The sequence below is a fragment of the Hyperoodon ampullatus genome, assembly GCF_949752795.1.
Source record: "Hyperoodon ampullatus genome assembly, chromosome: 1".
In the NCBI taxonomy this organism is placed as follows: domain Eukaryota; kingdom Metazoa; phylum Chordata; class Mammalia; order Artiodactyla; family Ziphiidae; genus Hyperoodon; species Hyperoodon ampullatus.
Window position 1 is genome coordinate 17,130,536 of NC_136914.1, and position 24,713 is coordinate 17,155,248.

Genomic DNA, 24,713 nt, shown 5'->3' on the forward strand with positions numbered 1-24,713 from the left:
GACGCAAGAGGGAGGAGATACGGGGATATATGTATATGTATAGCTGATTCACTTTGTTTTACAGCAGGAACTAATACAACATTGTAAAGCAATTATATTGCAATAAAGATGTTAAAAAAAAAGTATCCACGCATTCCTCCTCATTTATCAGCCAGAGAAAAGGAAGATAAATCATAGAAGAGTCAAAGGAATAAGCAATAATCCAGTCCATCCTCATCAAGGGATTCCCAAATCATCCTTAAACCTACTACTGCCAAACCCAAAGCTAACTCAGGCAGGGTAGAGGCACAGCTGGGAGGGATGAGGCATGCACAGCATAGTGATACTGACAGGTCACTCAAGGCCCACACCATACAGTAGCTCCAGCGGGTGCCCAGCACTGAGCCTGACCTGCATCAATGGCTTGCATCAGGCACTCATACGTGGTCTGAACCAGTTTCCGAGCTCCCTCATCCACGTCTCCAACAAAAAACGTCTCATTCAGGTCCCCATGATAACCATTGCGATAAAGAGTGATGTCCACTGCAAAAGAATGTGCAAACATAAAGACCACACTTGTTTTTTTATCTCAAAATTGAAGTTAACTTTCGCCAACATGACAGAATCAAGCAGCTTAATGAGAAAGATAACTTCTGCATTCGCAAGTGACACCAATGAATACATACTTAATGCCCAAGAGACACTTCTTGTCTGTAATGCAACTGAACTCACTGTGGAAAACAGGTCCGTGGTCTCGCAGCACAAGCCAGACGGTGGGCTTTAATACTCTTACAGCAGTGGTTAGATCATTTACGGCAGAAGAAAAATGTATCCCCGGATACATTCATCCAAGATCAATGACCCAAGTTAAGAACATTAAGTGAAGGACTTTGCCACATTTTGACATTAAACAGGAAATACTGCTTTCATTCGTTATCTTTAACGACTTTTTCCTCATCCTAGTGCATCAATAAATAGAAACATTTACACTATTCTACACTTATTTTTCAAAGACTCATTTGCCTTTCACTTATTTGTGACTATTCCCATGTTTAAAAATAGAGATTACCACTACACCACTAAACTATACTAAATGTATCCTACGGAGCACATTAAATGAGTATTCTTAAACCATAAATTTTCAATCCATTTAAAATATCGCAATATAGGTGTGTTGGCTCTAGCACAACACTCACGTTCCTGAAAAACCTCACACATTATGTGTGTAATAAAAATAATAAGGTTTATATATGAAAAACAGCATTGGGCAGACCCCTCAAAACTTATGGAACTTTATAAACAGATACTCTAACTGAAGCAAAAACAATTCATATAAAAACAGTGTTGGTCAAGTCCCCACTACCATTCACAGCCAGCATCACAGTTGGTCCATTCTCTGTAGCCTTTAACACCTGGGCTCAGGCTTCCTTGTTTGATATATAGATCCTTGAAGATATCTGATTACTAAAGAGACCAAGTTCATCAATATTAAAAATACCATCGAGGGGAGCCTAATTCATCAACATTTTTTCAATCACAGAGGAAAATGTTTTTTGCAGCTTCTTTCTCTGCACTTGGAGTTTCCCAAAATAGCTTAACACAGGGGCCCCTAAAGCCACTTTCTGAACTTCTTACATCAAGGACAACACTTCTGCAGAATTTTTAGCTTTTTTTCTTAATAGCTTCATATATTACTAATGATTTCTCTTTATCTGTAAGAAAGCCTGCCCTGATTTCTTCAAAACCAATAGTGGACTAAAAGGAATAAGAAAAAAAAAATCCCACTTGAATCAACATTACTTCCAGACTTCACTGACATCTTTCCCCTATTTACCAATCACATAATGATCATCTGCATTAAAGAACCTGTATCAAGCCCATCCATACTATAAGCACCTTGAAAGCAGTTAAATATCTTAAAACCATAAAATAGGTTTCCAGAGATTTTCAATTTATTTTAAGTTTTAAATATGAAAAAAAGTAAAAGACAGGAAGCAAGTGAAGAAAATGCAAGTCACTATTAGACTCCCAAAGCCTTGCTGTTTCTTTGCTAACAGTGACAAAAGTCACACTTATTTCTTACCATTAACAATATCACCTTCTTGCAAGGGCCGTCTGTCTGGAATTCCATGGCAGATCACTTCATTCACTGAAGTACAACAAGACTTTGGGAAATTATAATAATTCAGGGGAGAAGGATAGCAATTTCTTGCAATGCATGCCTATAATAAAAATACGGAGAGAATAATCTGGAATGTGCAAAAGAAAAAGTTAATCTGTATACAATTAATCAGATTTTCAAATTTGAAAAATGTGGAAAATTTTGTTGTACAAATGCTCCCAATGAAGAACTTATTCAAGATTTTATTTTAGAAATACTAGTAGCTATTACCTTAAACAGTAGATAAATAGTAGGGTTTGTAAGTCAGACCACAGGCAAACCAGTTTACTTGATAATCGCAAAGGAAAAGAAAATTCACATATTTCATATATTTACAAACAAATACAGATGTCACTATATGAAGATTTTATTTTAGAATTACCTACTCCTTATGAAAAACATATTATTTAAATTTAAAATTAATGTGCACATTTAATGTAATTATAATTTCTTATATAGAAACAAGCCTCTATCCCTAATAATAAAATAAAAGTAATAAAAACAAAAATAAATACTAGTAATAATTAAGAGATGGTAAAGTATTCCCTGAGACATTTTAACCACTACATTCATGTGGAACAACAAAGGAACCTCTAAGAAAATGATCTGGTTCTCCATAAATAAGTCTTATTTTACTTGGATGTTTTTATACAGTGGTAGTCATAGCATACACAATTTCTCTTTCCACATTGCCATAGTCTTCATACTAATAATTTTAAAATAGTTGCCTAAAATACAATTTGTGGAATGTACTATAATTTTATTGGCAATTCTAATATTGAAAATTTATATTAGTTTCCTCAATTACAAAAAAATATTATGATCAATAACTACATGCCTATCGTTTTTCCTTATATTTAACGATATGCTTCTGTATTTCTTACAGCAGTATGAATATTAGTTAAGAGCACACAGAAGCAGATTGTATTGACTGAAAACGCCAACTCCATTACTTACAAGTTGTGCAACCCTGGGCAACTTAACCTCTCTCTGCCTCAGTTTCCTTATCTATAAGATGGAGATGACAGTAGCTTCTATCTCATTGAGTTGCTGGGGAAATTAAATGAGTTAATAAAAGAAGCATGTAAAAGAGCACCTGGCCTATAGGAAGCATTCAAACTGCTATTAATGCATACCACATACAGCTGACACTCGAACAACCTGGGGCCACAGGGGGTGGGGGAGGGGGGAGGAGGAGGGAAAGGGGCACTGACCCCCTGCGCAGTCCAAATTCCAGATATAACTTGACTTCCCCAAAACTTTACTAATACCCTACTGTTGACCTTACTAATACCCTACTGTTGACCTTACTAATACAGACAGTTTAACACATATTTTGTATGTGTTATATACTGTATTCTTTATTATATAATTCTTTGTATTATATACTGCACTCTTACAATAAAGTAAGCTAGAGAAAAGAAAATACTATTCTAAAAATCATAAGAAAAAAAAGAATGCCACGTGGTGAGGCCAAAGAATTTTTTTTAATTTTTAATTAAATTTAAAAAAATCGAAAGGAAGAGAAAATACATTTACAGTAGATATATATATTTATTGAAAAAAATTCACACATGAGAAGATCCATGCAGGGACTTCCCTGGTGGCACAGTGGATAAGACTCTGGACTCCCAATGCAGGCAGCCCAGGTTCGATCCCTGGTCAGGGAACTAGATCCCACATACGTGCCACAACTAAGGAGCTCACCTGCTGCAACTAAGGAGCTGGTGAGCAGCAACTAAGGAGCCCTGGAGCTGCAACTAAGGAGCCCACTGCAACTAAGACCTGGTGCAACCAAATAAATAAATAAATACAAAAAAAAAAAAAAAAAGATCCATGCAGTTCAAACCTGTGTTGTTCAAGGGTCAACTGTACTTTATAACATGGAACAATACCCCAAAATCAGGATTTATAAAATTCCAAATAAAAAAAGTTCTAAATATTTTTATAGCTCAAGACACACTGTCAAATTTTCTTCCAAAAGGATAGTTCCAATTTACAATACCACCACCATGCAAAGGAGTACCAATTTCACCATCTTCTCGTAGGCAATGGACATAAACATCTTTAAAATACTTACTAATTTAGTAGGTCTTTATGACTTGCATTTGTTTGATTACCAGAGCAGGTTTAATTAGTTTTCCATGTGATTTATTAACTAATTATTGCTCTCCTACTGTGAACAATCTAATCATATCATATGTTGTACTCATCTACTGTAGGGTATTTTTTTTTGTTTTTTTTTATGATCATGAATATTTATTTACTAAACGGTTTTAAGGTCTCTCTTTGGTGGATAAGCAATCTTTATTTTAAAAGTATATCTATACCATATTTACTACAAACATGTATCTGGTCCGTTTGTGGACTTATTATTACAGATATAAAAAGGAAGATTTTTTCCTACTAATCTAGTTTCAGAAGTTATATTCTTTTTTATTTCAAATTATTTGATGCATGTGGTAGCATGAGTTACTTAAAGCGCTAATAAGCTAACCATCTTATAAAAGCTAAACTAAAATGTTATGAAATGTGAGGTTTCAGAAACAAGATATTTCAAGCTTACCTCAGACCCCAATATCACAGATACTTAAAGACGGGAATAATGACTGTGGAATACTTTCTATATTTGAAACAAAGTGAAAACTTTGCTTTCAAATTAGCCAAGTGTAGATATTCAGAACTTAGGTTTAGAAGTCTAAAACATATAACAGTATGAAAAAATTTTTCAAAGCATAAAATTAAAATTCTTACTAAGTGTACAGCATGATCTATTTCTTCAGTAGTTACACCTGGTTTAATCATATTAGCAGCAATGTCCAGTACTTCTCTGGCAAGCTGTAAGAGAAACACTTCACACATTCAAGAAGAAATGAAATAGAAATAGAAATAGAAATCTGTACCGTTTGGACTAATAGATTTTGTAGGATATTGATAAGACGAACCTCACCTTGCATATTATAATCCTGAATTTTCATTTTACAACCATTTGTATGTATTTCTAACACCCATTAATAAAAGTGTATGCATGTGTGTGTAAACATATAAATACAATTGGGCTAACTAGAAAATAGCTTAATACGTACATCTGACTGATTTCTATGTGAAAATGTACATCCTAAGTAATCTAAACAATAATGAACTGATGAAGTTTGAGGCTTCTCACAATTCTACAATAGGGAAGGGAAGGGAGGGAAATAAAAGAAGAGATGAATGATTTTCCTCAAAGAACCACAGAAAATAACTATTACATGTAGAATGGATAAACAACAAGGTCCTACTGTACAGCACAGGGAACTATATTCAATATCCTGGAATAAACCATAATGGAAAAGAATATAAAAAAGAATGTATGTATAACTGAGTCACTTTGCTGTACAGCAGAAATTAACACAACATTGTAAATCAACTATACTTCAAAAAGTAAATAAATTTAAAAATAAAGTAAATATGGCTAGTCACAGTTTTACTATGTAACATTTGCTACCTTTATAAATGAGCAAATCATTGACTTCATGTGTTATAACTACTTAAACATGTTCTATCCCTTGGGGGGAGAAAAAACTCTTACCCTACATACGAGTCGCATCCCTTCTATATCTTCAGATGAGAGTAACTTAATTTGAGAAGTACCTTTAAGAGCCTGCTCAGATTCAGACATTCCTGGTAAAGAAAATCAGTAAGTAAAACCAAAATGAACAAAAAGATGTAGTATATATTAGCATAATTATTCCCTTGATGATATAATAATAGTCAGGTCTCACTATTTCACACAATGGTATTTCATAATATGGGAGGGTCCAGGTCAGGTTTTCTGAAAAAATACTTGAAATTTGCTAAACAAACTGAAAGAACAATTTTAAAGAACAAATTTCCAAATCTATGAGAAATCATTCAAGATGGAGTACTTATTATTTGACAGGGAGTGTGTTAATAAGGTCAGTAAATGATTCACATTTGAAGAGCACCATACAATTTCTAACTGTTTTCATGATCACCATCTCATGAAGCAAGTATATTATCAACAACTGATAAATTAATTACACTCATTTATTTTTTGAAACTGGAACCTAAGTCAGTGTTTTTTAAACAGCAGTTTGTGACCCTTTAGTGGCTATTAGTGGGCTATGACTAATATTTTTTTATAGTAAATAAATGGAATAGAAAATAATAGACTATATCATACAGGGTAAGTAAGTAAGCAAGTAAGTGCTGTTGTAAAATGTTTGACTGTTAATTTATACACACACACATATACACAGATCATGCTATAAAATACAGTTCTCTGGATCACAGTCAAAAAAGTTTGAAAAATACTGCCCTAAGAATTTTCCCTAATAAAATTAGCTTAATTGAAGTTATTCATACATTTAAAAGCATTAAAGCCAGTATAATAATTATTTCAAAATCTGACAAAAAGAATATAACCATAAACTACTCTTTTTATAAATGCTGATCTAACAATACCAAATAAAATATTATCAAACAGAATCCAAAAAACATAGTACACCATGACTTCAGTGAGATCCATATTGGAAAGGCAAGGATAGTTCAATATTAAACTATTAATATAACTCATCATAGCCACAGATTAAGTAATGAAAAATAAATGATCATCTAGAAAGATAATTCTGATGACATAGCCAGCTACCACTTTTACATGATAAATATAAATCTCAAGCCAAGAACCAACATCATGGAATGCCCACTATCAGCACTAGTATTTTTAGCACTATTCTGACAATACTAGCAGATGTATTAAATGAGAGAAAGAAACAAGACATATAAAATTAGAAAGAAAAGGAAAAAATCCTTATCAATTTCAGAGATTATATATTCCTAGAACAAGGGAATACCTGGTAAATGACTAGAAATAAGAATTCGGCAAGTTGGCAGATAAGAAAAATACATAAAAATCAATAACTTTCCCATATACAAACAAGCAAAAAATACAGAAGATACTATATGCACAAGAATAACTTAAAAAGATAAAGTATCCAGAAATAACTTAACATTAAAAGGCCTAATGAAGGAAAGAAAAACATACCCTGTTCTTGGATAGGAAGACTCAATATTGTAAAGGTGTCAATTCTTCCAAAATTAGTTTATAAATTTAATACTATCCCAATAAAAAATGGCAACAGGACATTTTGGGAACCAGACAAGCTGATTCTAAATTTCACATGGAAAAACAAACATACAAGAATAGCCAGGAAAATTCTGAAAAAGAGGAAAGGCGGGGGCAACAAGGCCTATCAAGTATTAAAACATGATATAGCTGTAATAATTAAGAGTTTGGCAATGGCATATGATTAGACAGATGGGTTAATGAAACAGAACAGAATCCAAAAACCTAAAGACGTGAAGATTTAATATAGTGATACAGGTTGAATTTTAAATCAGTAAGAAAAAGATTAATTTTTAAAAATAACTCGTCATGCGACAACCAGATATTCTGCTGGGAAAAAAATTAAGTTGCATCCCTACTTAACTCCTAAAGATAAATAAGTTTCAGATGGACCCAAAATTTTATCACACACACAAGAAGAGTAAAACCATAGAAATAGAAAAAAACATGGGAAAATATTTTTATAATCTCTGAACCCAAAAGGTCTTTCTAGGTCATAAAGCCATAGGCACCTTATAAGAAAACACTGATAAATTTTACTACAGAAGAATGTTGAAAGTTTGTCATAAATGTAATGTTACAAAGACAAAAATGTAACTGCTTGGTTGGGAGAAAACATTTTATAGTACATACATCAAGAGATTATTTTCCTTAATATAGAAAGAGCATTTATAAGTCAGTATGGAAAAAACTAAGTAATCTAACTGGCGGGGGGGGGAATGTCTAAGGATATGAATAGACAGTTCAAAAGGAAAAAAAATACAAATGATTTTTAAAAATATAGAGATACTCAACCTTACTCATAACTTAAAAATGCAAATTAAAAAACTGCAAAATACCATCTTTCATCTTTCAAATTAGCACAGATCGCAAAACTTAATAACATTCTAAGCCACTTCCCAGGTGGCTCAGTGGTTAAAAATCCGCCTGCCAACGCAGGGGACACGGGTTTGAGCCCTGGTCCGGGAAGATCCACATGCCAGGGAGCAACTAAGCCCATGTGCCACAACTACTGAAGCTGCGCTCTAAAGCCCGCGAGCCACAACTACTGAAGCCCACGTGCCTAGAGCCTGTGCTCTGCAACAGGAGAAGCCACCGCAATGAGAAGCCCACGCACTGCAATGAAGAGTAGCCCCCGCTTACGGCAACTAGAGAAAGCCCGTGCGCAGCAACGAAGACCCAATGTAGCCAAAAATAAATAAATTTATTTAAAAAAGAAAAAAAGATACAGGGAAAGCAACTCTCATGTTTTTATCTGGCAAAAAAAATCTCTGAGATTTGTAATACCTCTCAAAATTTTAAAAATGCATGTATCCTGTGATTTAGCTATTTCACTTTAGGCAATTAACCTATAGAAATACTCTCAACATGTGCACAAATATGTAATTATAAGAACAGTTCCTGCAGTCAAATTGTTAGAAGTAAAAACCTGGAAATAATCTAAACATACATTAGTAGGAGTCTGATTTAATAAATTATAACATGTCCACATAATGGAATACTTCAGTCATTAAAAAGAAAGAAATGGTTTTATATCGGATTATATGGAATATTTACAACATAAAATATAACAGAGCAAGGTGAAAAGGTGTATATAGTTTGTTCGTTTTGTGTATAATTGGGTGGGGGGTTGTTAATGTGTGTACACACAACAAATATCTCTGAAAAGTTCTACAAGAAATCATTAATAGTGATTACTTCCGGGGAAAAGTACTCATTTTTCACTGTGCAACATTTTATCCTATTACAATTTACCTTATCTATATACTCTTTAAAAATACAATTTAAAACTATGTTCAAGAATATTAAATACAGTGTAATGAAATTATACATCCTCAACAGTATTCTATCATTCAGACTCTTTTCCTTCAATTTATCTGAAATAGTGGAGTTTAACCAAATTTTCAAATTATATTCATAAGGACTTAACACAGTTACCTATTTTTCTTCGAGAAAAAAGCAAAGGTAGCTTAGCTCAGTAGATTAAACCACATTCAACCATTATTGACAAGCAAACTCAGTAATTTCACATAATCCAACTTTAGCCTATGCTGTAAAGTACCTATCTTCTCTGCATGTCTCACTATCATTAACCATAAAGGGAAAAGACAATAGAACCCACCTCAAGAGTGTTGAAAGTATTAAATGGAGTAATACATGTAAAGAAGTTGGCACAGTGCCTGACACACAGTTATGAAAAAATATCAGTTATAGAAGCATCAGCATCACCATTACTACTATTACCATCACCATTACTACTATTTCTATTACCACTACAGTCCAGTCTTTAGTTAGGCATGCATTCAAGGCCTCCACCATCTGTTTTTTCCTAAATGGATATTATTTAATTAAGGTTGGAGAACATGCTAAAATCAAAACTTTTTTTAAAATCTAGAATTTGATATAACAACACAAAATACAATATTATGTTGAATGTAGCCTTTAACAGCCACATAAACAATGTTTTCAGAATTGATTAGATTTCTAATGAGAGGAAAGAATCTTTAATTCTCTCAAATGTTCTAGTGTGCCTTGAAAAAACATATTTACATTTATTAGAAATCCAGCACTGAAACTTTTCTACTAAAAAAGCACTCTTTTCCTCTGTAGTAGTCATCAAGCCCACAAATTGAAATATGAAGAAACAGCATAGCAGAATTTACCTAAAGGGTGATCAGCATAATCTGGTCTTTGAATATAACTTGGCACTGGCCTTGTTGGCATCTGAAAAAAACAAAGAGGTTAGATGGATCCGATTCAAACAAGAAAGTAACTATCATTATTAAAATCTACTAACAAAGAAAATAAAAGTGGGGGAATAAACACCAAATTCAAAAGTTCATTCATTTCATTTAAATCAGGGGTCCCCAACACCTGGCCACAGACCCGTACTGCACAGCAGGAGGTGAGCGGTGAAGCTTCACCTGCCGCTCCCCATCACTCACAGAAGCGCCTGAACCACCCCCAGACCCCGTACCATGGAAAAACTGTCTTCCATGAAACCAGTCCCTGGTGCCAAAAAGGCTGGGGACCGCTGACTTAAATGAAAAAAAAAGTTTTAAATGACATCTTAAATATCACAACATATCTGTTTTGTGAAGATCGAGCCTAGTGCTAATGCCATCCCCTTTCCCAGGATATGTAAGGAATAGGGAGAGTGACAGAAGCCATTAAAGATTTAAGATTACATACAGACAAGGAAGGTGCCTGTGTTGTCCCAAACAAATTGGTGAACCACAATCAGTAACAAAATGATGTCTCAAAGTAAATGTACACCAATATGTTCCTGGACATTATCTCTAGGAGCTACAATTAAACTTTCTTATATTTTTGATATTTTGCCAAATTTTAAAAATTAAAGATGTATCTCTTTTATAAAAAGAAAACAACAGTAAAAAGAATTTAAGTATTTGAGAATGACAAATAAATTTCAACTTAAGTCAATTCCTAGGTTAAGACTCTGAAGTCAGTCTGCCAAGAACGCAGGAAGGAACAGGAGTGGCAGAAAAGCCATATCAAACTTAAGGTAGGGCTTCCCTGGTGGTGCAGTGGTTGAGAGTCCGCCTGCCGATGCAGGCGACGCGGGTTCGTGCCCCGGTCGAGGAAGATTCCACATGCCGCGGAGCGGCTGGGCCCGTGAGCCATGGCCGCTGAGCCTGCGCGTCTGGAGCCTGTGCTCCACAACGGGAGAGGCCACAACAGTGAGAGGCCCGCGTACCGCAAAAAAAAAAAAAAAAAAAAAAATTAAGGTAGAAGAATATCACACTGAAAAAATTTTAGAGAAGTAGTAATATACACTACCATTATGTTGGCCTAAAAATATCTATTCTACCTTATTCTTTTTTAAATATTAAAGAATCCTTCATCTAAAATTTTTCTACTTCATCCATGTTTGCCAATTATCCCTACTAACTTCTAAATAATGTACCATAAAAGTTAAAAAGCTAGAATGTAAACTTAATCCTGATCACATGATTCATAATTGGAATTCATTTTTAGGAAACTGAAAATTATGAAAATTGGTTTAAAAGAATGTTAAATTTTTATTACCTTATTTACTCACCAGTGGATAATGTGGTCTGAGTTTACCAGTATATCGATAACCTGCCCAAGGGTCAGTGTTGATATCACCTTCCACAGTCCAGGGAGACACAGATTCTCGCTTGGCCTTTTCATCTTCTGGGAGATGGACAGATGAATGAGAGAAAGAAACGCCTCAGTGGTCAAGCTACTGAGCAGCAGCATACTTTAACTATCACTATTTGAAAGCCAAGCCAAAGAGCCCAGGCACAAAATCCAGCAAACTTCTACCCTAACCTAAGTCACCAAAGCTACCGCTTTCTTGCTATGCCCACAGCCCTTTGACTCCTCAAAGATCTAAGTGTCTTGGGAGAAAAAGCCCAAACTAAACACATTCTCATTTTTTACACAATGTTGAATAGGAACAGCTCATAGCTGAACTCCTTTTCTCAGGTAAATACTAAATGTATTCTCTCTACAATGTCAATTTATAGGAAGCCTGTTTTTTGAAATACAAAATTTGAGCCTGGGGAAAACTTCCCAACTGAGAGCAGATATTACAAATGGATTCTGTGCTTTTACTGAAAGAACAGATTCTAAATAATCCCAAAGCAAATTTAAAGTAAAAAACAAAAACTTCTCACTTAGCTGATGAATGACTTTCAAGTCAACATTTTAAGTTGCTTAGAAAAGTTTATGAGTATCATTTGCCTTTTTTCAGGAAGGAGGTAACAGAAAGAAGTAGGTAATAGAAGGAAGTAGGAAAAGGCAAAGGTAAGGGGAGGGAACGATCAATCGAAAGTTACTGAGAATTCATTAGAAAAATTAAGAATCAAACACACACCTTACTACCAGTTTAGTTAATAATATATAATGTTGTATTTACTGAAATACACCTAAAAATCTTCACACAGAACCTACCCTTGATGGTATCTGAGCACATTAACTGCAGTTCTTATCCAAAAACCAAAATAAAACTACTAACCTAAGACTTTAAATAGCAGGAATTCAAATCCCTCCTACACCAAGTAGCAGCCTATACACCTCCCAATGCACACCAGCGTTTTCCTGACTATTGTAACGCTATCACAGGTTTTAAAAGGCAAGCTTCAAATAATTTTAGAAGTGTACAAGGAAAAAACTCCCCCCTTTAAGCAATCTATTTAAAATTGATTTTGGACAGATGGAATCATATCATCTTAAGCTAAAGAGGAATGGTGAAATGGGTGAAGGTGATCAAAAGGTACAAAATTCCAGTCATATGATAAATAAATCCTGGGGATATAAAGTACAGCATGGTGACTAAAGTTATCAACAACAAGAAAAAGACAATCTAATCTCATTTTCTCATTTTACACATGAGGAAACTGAGGCAATGTGGTTCACATGGGCACAGAAATGTAGAAATGCTGCTTCCCAGGCCAGTACTCTCTCCAAAGAGCATGTGGTCAACTTGGGATTGAAAGGCCCTTGAGGGGCAATTGAAAAGAATGCAAAAATACAACCAATCCATTCACATTATTTTGGAAGAAAATACAATTATAATATTACATATCAAGTAAAGGAATAGAGGGGACTTCCCTGGCGGTTCAGTGGTTAAGACTCTGAACTCCCAATCAGGGGGCATGGGTTCAAACCCTGGTCGGGGAACTAATAAGATTCCCTCATGCTACATGGCGCAGCCAAAAGAAAAAAAAGTAAAGGAATAGAAAAAGAGAAAGGAAAGCTCTACTACACTGTAAATTTTAGATATCTTTCTCCCCTATGAAATTCAGGCAAGTTTTCCTATTGACATTAACATTCACACGAAGCTGTTTCTCATTCCAGGACAGAAATGGACTCCATTCACTGCCACTAGGGTCAAACATGATAGAAAATAGTTTAAAATGCAGGCCAACTTACACCTGCTTTAGCTGTGATTGCATCAAGTGCTTCTGTCTGAATCGTGAACTTCAAGAATAATTTTCAGCAGAAACAGGACAGGACAGCAATCAAGATGCAGGCTTTTTGCTTTAACATAATCCAAGGGAGGGCGCAGGGAAAACGAAGGATGTAAAATCTTTCAGAACTTCCTACTGATCTGGATTCTGAACCTTCCACAATCGATTTTCAAGAGAATTGAAGGCAGACCTCCAACAAATAATATAACCCAAAAGATATCTAAATAAGAATGAAATATGGCAAGCTCTTTTCTAGTATCTAGGTATCATTTACTTAGGGAAAGTTTCTCTTCCGAAGTAAGTTTTACTTAATGTAAACTATTTACGGATCAATTGATCTAAGCCCCTAAGTCCCAGACACATACGTAATAGAAACCTAATAAATATGAATTGGACTGAGGGTTGGTAACAAAATTGCATACTAACGGGTCTTTTTCAAATGACTGTGAAAGCATAGGACAGCATAAACAAACATTTGTAAGCTGTCTTTCAAACATCACAATGCAACAGGGCCAGGTAAGCTGCAGGTGGTGTCAAAGAGTACCTGATATGTGCAAGATCAGGTACCAAGTACAGCACACCTTTCTTTCTTTCCTCTTTAAAGGTTTTGTGCAGGTAGCCTCAGCTGCCACAAAAGAACTGCCCATATCTAAGCTTTGCCTGGAACAGAATTTTCTGATCACAATCTTGACTCAGTTCTCCCAGAGGTGATTATTAAATGGCTACTGAGCACTTACTATGCACTGTACACACGCCAAGCACTTTACATAGATTCGTTTATTTAACACTCACAATAAATGCATGATTTTGGCAGTTTGGAAGTGAGGCTTAAAGTAATCCGTGCTCACAAAGCTTGGTGGAACCAGTTCTGAAATATTATCTAATACCTTCCCTCCGCAATCCAAAACTCAAGCACACTAATTTGTAAGGGTAGATGAGTAGAATAAAAAGTATTATTTAGAGGTGTGGTTTTTTTTTTTTGGCCACGCTGCGCGGCTTGTAGGATCTTATTTCCCTGACCAGGGATTGAACCCAGGCCACGGCAGTGAAAGCGCCAAGTCCTAACCACTGGACTGCCAGGAAATCCCACAGAGGTTTTTCTTTTGTGTGGTTTTTTTTTTTTTAATGAGTTTTTATATCATATCTTTGGCTATTCAAAAGATACTTGTCAACCATGTCCACCTTTTACTTTAGGAAAATGGGAGGCAAAGAAACACACTGAGTATATCAGTGGTGAGTGTAAAAAGTGTAGAATAATACAGTATTGAGATGTGAAGTGCTACAACTTTTACAGATCAAAGGCAATGGTACTGTGTAAACTCTGGCAGGGGATATGTGTAAGAAATATGCACCCAAGCATCAGCATTACATGCATTTAAGGGCTTGACAACCTAACTGGTCTTCTTTACTATGACACATAAAACGTAAATTCTGCTCTTGAGTCATTTAACTCACACTTGAAATATTCCTAAGGCCTGATTAGCTTCTGCAACCAAGAAAACTCCAGGTCCAAATGATTTCACTGGTGAATTCTACCAAACATTTACAGAAGAAATAATACCAATTCTACACAACCTCTTCCAGAAAATAGAAGCGGAGGAAATGTTTCCCATTCTATGAGTCCAGGATTACTCTAATGCCAGATCCAAAGACATTAAAAGCAAATTACAGACCAATATCCCTGATGAACATAAATATAAATCAGTCATCTTTCATTAGAGATCAGTTCACATGAACTGTGTGCTACATTAGTTCACTATTATTTCTTGGAATGAGGTGCTGTCTTTTAAGATGCCCTGGTTCCTTCCCAGCCCAACATTCTTTTCCCCTAATCCCTTTCTCAATACTCTTCTTAGCCCTGGAGATCACCTTTCCCCACACCATTCCCTCCTCTAGGACTGTCATCCACAATGGGAGTTGGGGTCAATTTATTAGGGCGTGAAAGACACAGGGCTGGCAGCTGAGGGCTGACTCTACCTAACACAGCCCAAAGTGATCAAGAATATTAAGCTCACCCACTGAAGAAACCATCCCCTAAGATCCAAGAGGGCACAATCTGAAACATGGCACCATACTAAACTCTAGAGGTATAAGTAAAACACAAACCGTCTTAGTCCAATGCAGTAACAACTACTTAGGAAACACGAGCTATTTAATTCTCTTGCAGTGTAAGTCATAATGAAATAGCTCTATCCTTAGAAACCCAATATTGAAGAAACAACCACACTTCAATGAGTTGGCAAACACTTGCAGTAGAGACCCATTCTTTCTTTCTTTCTTTCTTTATGGCTGCATTGGGTCTTCGTTGCTACACGCGGGCTTTCTCTAGTTGCCGCAAGCGGGGGCTACTCTTCGTTGCGGTGCACAGGCTTCTCATTGCAGTGGCTTCTCTTGTTGAGGAGCACAGGCTCTAGGCACACAGGCTTCAGTAGTTGTGGCACGTGGGCTCAGCAGTTGTGGCTTGCGGGCTCTAGAGCACAGGCTCAGTAGTTGTGGCACACGGGCTTAGCTGCTCTGTGGCACATGGGATGTTCCCGGACCAGGGCTCGAACCCGTGTCCCCTGCATTGGCAGGCAGATTCTTAACCACTGCACCACCAGGGAAGCCCCAAGTTCTTTTAGTAACATACTCTTTCACCTCAATCCTTCAGTTCCCTGTGCTTTAAGTTCCTGAATATAAAATGTTAATAACTGGCTCAAAGAGCTCTAAAAATACCTAGCACATTTGATATACAGTATTTAAAGTATAAGTGACTAAAATAAAATGGCATATTTAAACCTATCTCTATACTTTGGAGGTAGCAAATCCTGTCATTTATGCTTTTTAAACTCATTTATTCACATCATTTTTCCTCATCTCTAACCACATTTCCTCCCACAATAGCCTAGCATTTCCATTAAATGTAGACTTCGCTTTATACAACCACAGAATATATGTCTTTTTAAATTTTTATTTCCTTTTCCTTGAAATGGTAGTTAAACTGACCTCAATGAGATTTTTAAGGTATATACACATATAAAACAATCTACCAAACTTTATTAAATCAGCAAATTCCTTAAAAATATAAAGTAGATGAACTAAAAATACCAAGATCAGTAAGTTGAAAGAAAACCTTATACCAAGAACCATGTACTATCTGCCAATCCACCCATAAGGATGGCAATGCTGTAAGAAAAAAAGCCCTTTCCAATTTTCAAGTAATTGTGACGAGTTGTCGTGAGCTAGCCACACTAACGGCTTGAATTTATAGGATGAGTCGCGAAAGCAGGAAAGACCATTCGAATCAGCAATAGATCAGTGTGGTTGACAGCAACAGCTAAAAAGCAGCCAATAGTTTCACTTTGTGGTGTCTCAAAAAGGAAAATTAAACATTAGACTGTAAATAATAACATTAAAACACCCAAAAAACAAAGCGCTATAATTTTGAGTTAGACAAAGCAACTGAAATTGAAAATAAACAAGAACAAAAGCGATTTGATGAAATGAAGCCAGATAGCTTGTGCGCCCTTGCCTACAACACACAAACGCTTCTAGCAAAGGAAAGAGGGTGCCAGATGCCAAAAGTTTAGGATGGCCTCTGGTACTGCTCAAGCTAGATCCCACTCGTGGCAGCCATCTCATGTTTTCATGTTACATATGTGAAACAAGATTAACAGAGATATTAGTCACGTTTTATTTAAATGATTACATACCACAAAGAACAAAAAATGTCCTAATTCTAGCTTTTGGCGATTATACTGTCAGAACACTCAAATATATGCTTTCAGAGCTGGAAGAATTCTTGTCTTCTACACAAAGCCACTTCTAAGAAAACTGGTATAGAGATGTGTGACTTTACTTACTTGCTTTCTTATGTAGTAACTTGTGAGTAGCCCAGCTTCCTTTAAAACATTCCTAAAAGGAACAAACATGAAAATTAGTGTCAGGCTTTCCTTTCTTTTTTTTTTTTTTAAATAAATTTATTTATTTTATTTATTTATTTTTGGCTGTGCTGGGTCTTCATTGCTGAACACGGGCTTTCTCTAGTTGCAGTAAGCGAGGGTTACACTTCATTGAGGTGTGCGGGCTTCGCATTGCGGTGGCTTCTCTCGTTGTGGAGCATGGGCTTCAGTAGTTGCGGCATGTCGGCTTGGTAGTTGTGGCTCACAGGCTCTAGAGCACAGCCTCAGTAGTTGTGGCGCACGGGCTTACTTGCTCCGCGGCATGTGGTATCTTCCCGGACTAGGGATGGAACCCGTGTCCCCTGCATTAGAAGGCAGATTCTCAACCACCACGTCACCAGGGAAGCCCCAAGGCTTTCCTTAATTAGAAATATTTTAAAGAACGTTATATATAAGAAATAGCTATTGGAAACTTTATTTGCAAAAATCAACATCTGTAACTTCACTACATTAAATATTTGGAAAAGCTTAAAAATGATAATGCCTATTTTAAAACTCATTGCATAAAGCAACCTAATGGATAAGAGACCTAAATGTAAGACCGGACATTATAAAACTCTTAGAGGAAAACACAGGAAGAACACTCTTTGACATAAATCACAGCAAGATCTTTTTTGATCCACCTCCTAGAGTAATGGAAATAAAAACAAAAATAAACAAATGGGACCTAAAGAAACTTAAAAGCTTTTGCAAAGTAAAGGAAACTGCAAACAAGCTGAAAAGATAACCCTCAAAATGGGAGAAAATATTTGCAAATGAATCAACGGACAAAGGATTAATCTCCAAAATATAGAAACAGCTCATGCAGCTCAATACTAAAAAAACAAACAACCCAATCAAAAAATGGGCAGAAGACCTCAATAGACATTTCTCCAAAGAAGACATACAGATGGCTAAGAAGCACATGAAAAGCTGCTCAACATCACTAATTATTAGAGAAATGCAAATCAAAACGACAATGAGGTATCACCTCACACCAGTTAGAATAGGCATCATCAGAAAATCTACAAACAACATATGCTGGAGAGAGTGTGGAGAAAAGGGAACCCTCTTACACTGTTGGTGGGAATGTAAATTGATACAGCCACTATGGAGAACAGTATGGAGGTTCCTTAAAAAACTAAAAATAGAACTACCACATGACCCAGCAATCCCACTACTGGGCATATACCCTGAGAAAAACCATAATTCAAATAGACACATGCACCCCAATGTTCATTGCAGCACTATTTACAATAGCCAGGTCATGGAAGCAACCTAAATGCCCATCGACAGACGAATGGATAAAGAAGATGTGGTACATATATACAATGGAATATTACTCAGCCATAAAAAGGAACAAAATTGGATCATTTGTAGACACGTGGATGGATCCAGAGACTGTCATACAGAGTGAAGTAAGTCAGAAAGAGAAAAACAAGTATCGTATATTAACACATATATGTGGAACCTAGAAAAATGATACAGGTGAATGAGTTTGCAGGCTGGAAATTGAGACACAGATGTAGAGAACAAACGTATGGACACCAAAGGGGGTAAGTGGTGGGTGTCGGTGGGTGGTGGTATGATGAATTGGGAGACTGGGATTGACATATATATACTAATATGTATAAAATAGATAACTAATAAGAACCTGCTGTATAAAAAAATAAATAAAATAAAATTCAAAAAAAATAAATTAAATAAAGCAACCTAAACTTCAGATTACATACTTCAAATAAGCCAAAAAACATTAGTCAATATTGTAAATAGTAGCCATAGTTATATTTCAATTTTGTGCCATCAAATTATTTTGAAGTAGTTGAAAAGAACTCTGAACCAATGAAGTAATCATACACTGGGGGAAATAAAAATAAGGAAAATTTTGCAGATTCTTCCATGATTTAGAGTAGTTTGACTCCCAGTTAGTCACATCCACTTTGTTTACTATGTGCTGACAGCCCTACTAGACTAGACTGTAAGCTCCGTGAGGGAAGGGACTATGTCAAGTTCACCACTATATCTCCAGAGCCAAGCAGAGCGCCTGGCACATGGAGGAGTTTCAGTGAACACCTGCATATTGATCATAATGGATAAATAAATAACTAGAAAGACTAGACTTTTCAGTTGGGAAAATACGTTCGTGTGACATAATTCAGACACCAGTAAGTAGTACTGAATTGGGAAAATGAATTCAAGTAGTAAATTGAATTCAAGTAATGAACTCAAGTAATAATTAGAAAAATGAATTCAACCAGACATAGATTTTATTTATGCTTTGATTTTTATAGTTTTTCCTTCAAATAATTTAAAATTACTCAAATAAATCATTACAAACACTAAGAAATTTCACAAATTCCTACAAACGTTTGGACTTTGCAAACACACAAAAAAATCCAGGAATAAGAGGAAAGCTAAAGAAAAAATAGAAGGAGAAAATAAAAATCCCTAGGATTATGTAGTAATCAAGACCCATTACACCAGTGATGCTAAAAGCTGCTTTCCCTAGAGATTTACCCAAGAGCCTCGGCTGGTTTCCCCCTCCAGGGCCAGACCTTCACTACTTCCCCTTCACTCCCCTCGCATCTTCCATAACCAGCAGCAGTTGAGTCAAAAATCCCAGATTAACCCATTACCTCCTACTACAACCTACAACCTCAATAAACTACAACTGTATAAAAAGGCGTATGCAACATTAAAGACTTCTCCAGTTTTGAAGCGGAAACCAAGCTCAGTCTTTTGGGGAGGATGGGAGATATAGGAGGCAGAATAGTGGTGCCTAAAGACGTCCGTGTCCTAATCCTCAAAACCTGTGAATATGTTAGTTTACAACTAAGGTAAAGGGAAATATGAGCTGTTAATCAGCTGACTTCGAGAATGGGGAGGCTATAGTGTTTACCCAGATGGGACTAATGTGATCACAGGGTCCTTAAGAGGTGGAAGAGGAAGGCAGGAGTCAGAGAAAGATGTAATGATGGAAGCCTGGCCACAGAAATGTTACATTACTGGCTATGAAGACAGAGGAAGGGAGCCACCAGCCAAGGGATGCAAGAAGCCTCTAGAAACTGAAAAGAGCAAATAACAGATTCTCCTAGAGTCTCCAGAAAGGAATGCCAACCTGCCAACACCTGCTTTTAGCCCTGAGACCTGTGTCAGACAAACTGAACTGCAAGATAACAAATCTGTGTTGCTTTAAGCCACCAAGTTTGTTGTAATTTGTTTTGGCAGCTATAGAAAACTAATCCAGGAAGGAAACTAGAGTTACCCCTATCTGTTGTCACTGCAAAAACCACTCACAACTGGCACAAAAATCAATTCCTCCCCACCATGGAGTTATAGGAAATTGGTAGAAAAACAAATATTTTTCTATGATTTTACCACAAAAGAGGATTATTAAGATTAATCAAAAAGTCCCAAGAACTAAAAAGGAATAAATTATTTCTTCAGTATTAACCTATTACATCAGGGGTCGCCAAGCCCCGAGCCACGGACCAGTACTGGTCTGTGGCCTGTTAGGAACCAGGCCACACAGCAGGAGGTGAGCAGCAGGCGAGTGAGCGAATGAAGCTTCATCTGTATTTACAGCCGCTCCCCATCGCTCGCATTACCGCCTGAGCTCCACCTCCTGTCAGATCAGTAGCATTAGATTCTCACAGGAGCGCGAACGCTACTGTGAACTGCACATGCAAGGGATCTAGGTTGTGCACTCATGAGAATCTGATGCCTGATAATCTGAGGTAGAGCTGAAGAGACGAGGCTAGCGCTGGGGAGCGGCTGCTAATACAGATTATCATTAGCAGAGAGGTCTGACTGCACAGAGACCGTAATCAATCAATTGCTTGCAGGCTCACATCAAAACCCTATCAGTGAGTGGCAAGTGAAAATGAGCTCAGGGCTCCCACTGATTCTGCATTATGGGGAGTTGTATAATTACTTCATTATATATTACAATGTAATAATAATAGAAATAAAGTGCACAATAGATGTAACATGCTTGAATCATCCCGAAACCATACCCCCCACCCACCCCGTCCATGGAAAAATTGTCTTCCACGAAAGCAATCCCTGGTGCCAAAAAGGTTGGAGACCGCTGCATTCCATAAGAAAGGAAAACTCAATGTTGAATTATAATAGGAAGACAACCATAGTAAAAACTGTAAATTATCATTTAGTAAATACATGTGCACTATACACCTATATCTCATTTCATCCTCACAAAAACCCTGCGAGGCAGACGGCACTGTCCCCATTTTACAAATGATAAAACTGAAGCACAGATAAACTAGATAATTTGTCTATCACATAACAGAACCGTACCTGGCCGAAGGAGGACTCAAAACCAGGATTACCTGACTACAGGTCATGCTTTCTCACTGGTTTACAGTGTGTGAATGGGCTGGGCGGGGCGGGGGGAGGGGTGTTTTGTGCATACTCAATTCAAAGCACTGATTTAGCACCAAACCTGCAACTAGAAAACACAGGTGTGATTAAGCTATACCATGTATTAGCTATACCATTATAAGCTCTAAAATTTTACCTTTAAATCTAGGAAATGATGATACTTACTACCAGTTTAATGGACCCTCAGTTGCTCCACCTATAAAGTGGGTTGATTTTCTCCAGGAGAAGATCACATAGCGGATTAAAGGAGATAATGCAACTAACATATATAAAAGTAGTTAAAGCACATAGCAAGTATCAACGTATGACATCTTAATGTTTACCACCATACCCAGCATTAAGCAGGTTTTCTCCACAACCGTTAGGGAAGAAACAAAGATAATGTGATCATATACACAAAAGCCTTCTAGGGGATTCCCTGGTGGTCCAGTGGTTAGGTCTCCACGCCCTTTCACTGCCGAGGGCCTGGTTTCAATCCCTGGTTAGGGAACTAAGATACCACATGCTGCACAGTGCAGCCAAAAAAAAAAAAGCCTTGTAGCTGTAGAAGGAAATGTGAACTGCTTTCATCACTTTCCAGGACAGACTGCAAGCTGCCTGCTTCATAGTCATCCTCCCCTTTCCCCAACAGCCAAAGAACCCTGCTAGAGTGGAGTTGTGGGAACACTGCTAAAAACATTCCCAGCCTCCTTGAAGCTGCAGGTGGACACGTGACCCAGTCTGGCCAACCAAGTGTAAGCCCAGTTGTTGGGTGGGGCTTCTGCAAAGCTTCTGAGAAAAGAAACACCTGTTACTCTTTGCCCTTTCCCCTCTTCAAACCCGCAGATGTTGCCTGAAGTGAAGTAGCAGTGCTGTGCCTGCAAAACGACAAGCACCCCTCAAGAAGCCTGGGTCCCTAATGACTTTGTGGAGCTGCTGTTCCAAGTCTCAACACATCCACCTCCAGACTCCTCATCATAGTAAAAAAACAATAACAGAGACGTCAGTAAAAAACTCCACAACTTTAGTTTTGGTGGATATACTGGTTAGAAATTGCATTGGATTATGAGGTATGAAAACTCAAAGAACACGGGGATAAACAATCACTCACCTGTTTAATAAAAGACAAAAAGGAGGCTGGAGGAGTGATGGGTGAAAGCAGCAATAATAAAATCCCTGGAACCTGTAAAATGTTACCTTATTCGGGAAAGGGGTTGCTGCATATGTGATTAAATTAAGGACTTTATGATAGGGAAATTATCCTAAATGCCATCATCACAAGTGTCCTTGTAAGAAGGAGGAAGGGGCGGGGTGGTCCACACACAGAGAAAAGGAAAAAGGAATGTGCCTAGGAGGGCAGAGATCAGAGTGATGTGGTAGAGCCCCTGGAGGGAGCGCAGCCCTGCCAGCACCTTGATTTAGGTTCAGTGAAACTGATTTTGGACTTCTGGCCTCCAGAACTAAAAGAGGATAAATGTCTGTTGTTTTAAGCCACTCAGTTTGGGGGATTTGTTACAGCGGCCACAGGAAATTAATACAGTGACTATAACAAGACATCAGGGCACACACTAAAACAGGGTGAGGGACTCACTCCAGCCTTTCTGAAGCTTTTTCCACTTACATGTACTTATTTATGGACTCAACTCCCAATCATCCACAGTAATTTTTAAATGGGGCAAGCAAAGGCACATGACGGTACTTTAAGAAACCTAACTTCAGTCAGCAATTTCAGCCTCTTCTCTTCCTTCCCTGCAAACTATTCCTCCTCACAGACACGATTGGCAAGAGAGACGAGACAGACCGGAGCTCCTTGTTTTCCTTCTTCCAGTCTAGCCTACGGCAGAGATGTTTACGGTAGTAAGACTGTCAGCAAGGAAAAGGTCAGGGATGGAAGGAAGGGAGTGAAGGGAGAGGTTCAGGGCAGGTCCTAGGACTGCAGTCTGAGTCCGCCAAGCCCAGAGGCGAAAATCCCACCATGGCAGCATGGCAGGCATGCTACGGCCACCCTTCACTTCCAGGCCTTAACTCCAATGTTCCCTTAACACCAGGCCAACCATCTGCATACCAACTGTGCTTTGTACAATGTGCAATTCATTTTCATTACGCCAGCTCAGAATAAAGCAACTGAATGTCTGCCCAATGAGAACTAAGTATGGCTAAAGTGGCTTACATGTCTCCTAGGTACTGATATAGCCAATACTACAGCAATACTGTGAATAGTCTTCCCTGAAAAAAATCAAAGATTCCAGCCAAATAAACCCCTTTAAAGAACCTTAAGATATAACTGAATCAGGATCCAAAAAAAAAAAAAAATCAATAGGTAATTTGAAAAGGAAAACAGTTTGAAAACTAGAAGAAATTTACAATTTTCTATAAGATGAAATCTGCCAAGCAGCCGATTTCCCACCCAATAGCAACACTACTCTGTCTTATATCTTATGTAAAATTGCTAGAGATTTTTTAAATGCTATTATATTAATATATCCCAACACAAATAACCATTTTTAAAATGAATTTTGTCTTCTACAATGTAATAATTTTAAATGCTTGCTGAGGGCCATATATAATATCTTGTATGTCCAAATATTCAAATGCAGATTGGAAAGTGAACATCTTTAATGTTTAATGATACCATCTAGGCTGGAGTATACATTTCACTGTATCAATTCCTATAGTACAATACTTAACATTTTCAGACCACTTAAGCCTTTGAGAATCTTGGGAAAGCAATCATTCCCCTCCACAGAAAAAAAATATATCCATGCACATATAAAATACAGAGTGCCATGTGGTTGTAACGTGCATTCTGTACTTGTATGTATGAATGAATGAATGAACAGACTTGTATGCACGTTTACATGCGCATAGGTGCTAGGCATTCGGCAGTGAACAATATAGGCCTATTCTAGACAAATATTACAAGGCTAATCACACAACTTACTACATAGTTTAAGTCATAAGGGCTAAACAGAAAAAATACACAGTGCTGTGAGAAGAGGTGGAAGACAAGAGTTAAAGACAGAGGCAGAGATCAGAGCCTGTTAAAAATTCTGGTCTACTCTAATGACAACAGAAAAAGCCATTAAAGGAACAAAAAAAATAAATGAAGGAACAACCTGATGAAGACTTGAGTTTATAGCATCCCTGATCTCCATCCACAAACCCAAAATTAAAACTTTAATACA

The 24,713-nt window shown here is 37.0% G+C and overlaps 1 protein-coding gene across 1 annotated transcript in view; it reads right to left on the reverse strand.

The window, feature by feature from the left end:
* The window catches only part of METAP1 (methionyl aminopeptidase 1), a gene marked incomplete at its 5' end in the record, with an annotated part of 63,483 nt that overhangs the window by 12,079 nt on the left and 26,691 nt on the right, over nucleotides 1-24,713 (reverse strand). Inside the window, 7 exons of the mRNA XM_079706507.1 lie at nucleotides 391-522; nucleotides 2,063-2,201; nucleotides 4,895-4,978; nucleotides 5,712-5,803; nucleotides 9,932-9,992; nucleotides 11,332-11,447; nucleotides 17,071-17,122. Coding sequence (XP_079562633.1) covers nucleotides 391-522; nucleotides 2,063-2,201; nucleotides 4,895-4,978; nucleotides 5,712-5,803; nucleotides 9,932-9,992; nucleotides 11,332-11,447; nucleotides 17,071-17,122 — 676 coding nt within the window. The remainder of the gene's footprint in view (nucleotides 1-390; nucleotides 523-2,062; nucleotides 2,202-4,894; nucleotides 4,979-5,711; nucleotides 5,804-9,931; nucleotides 9,993-11,331; nucleotides 11,448-17,070; nucleotides 17,123-24,713) is intronic.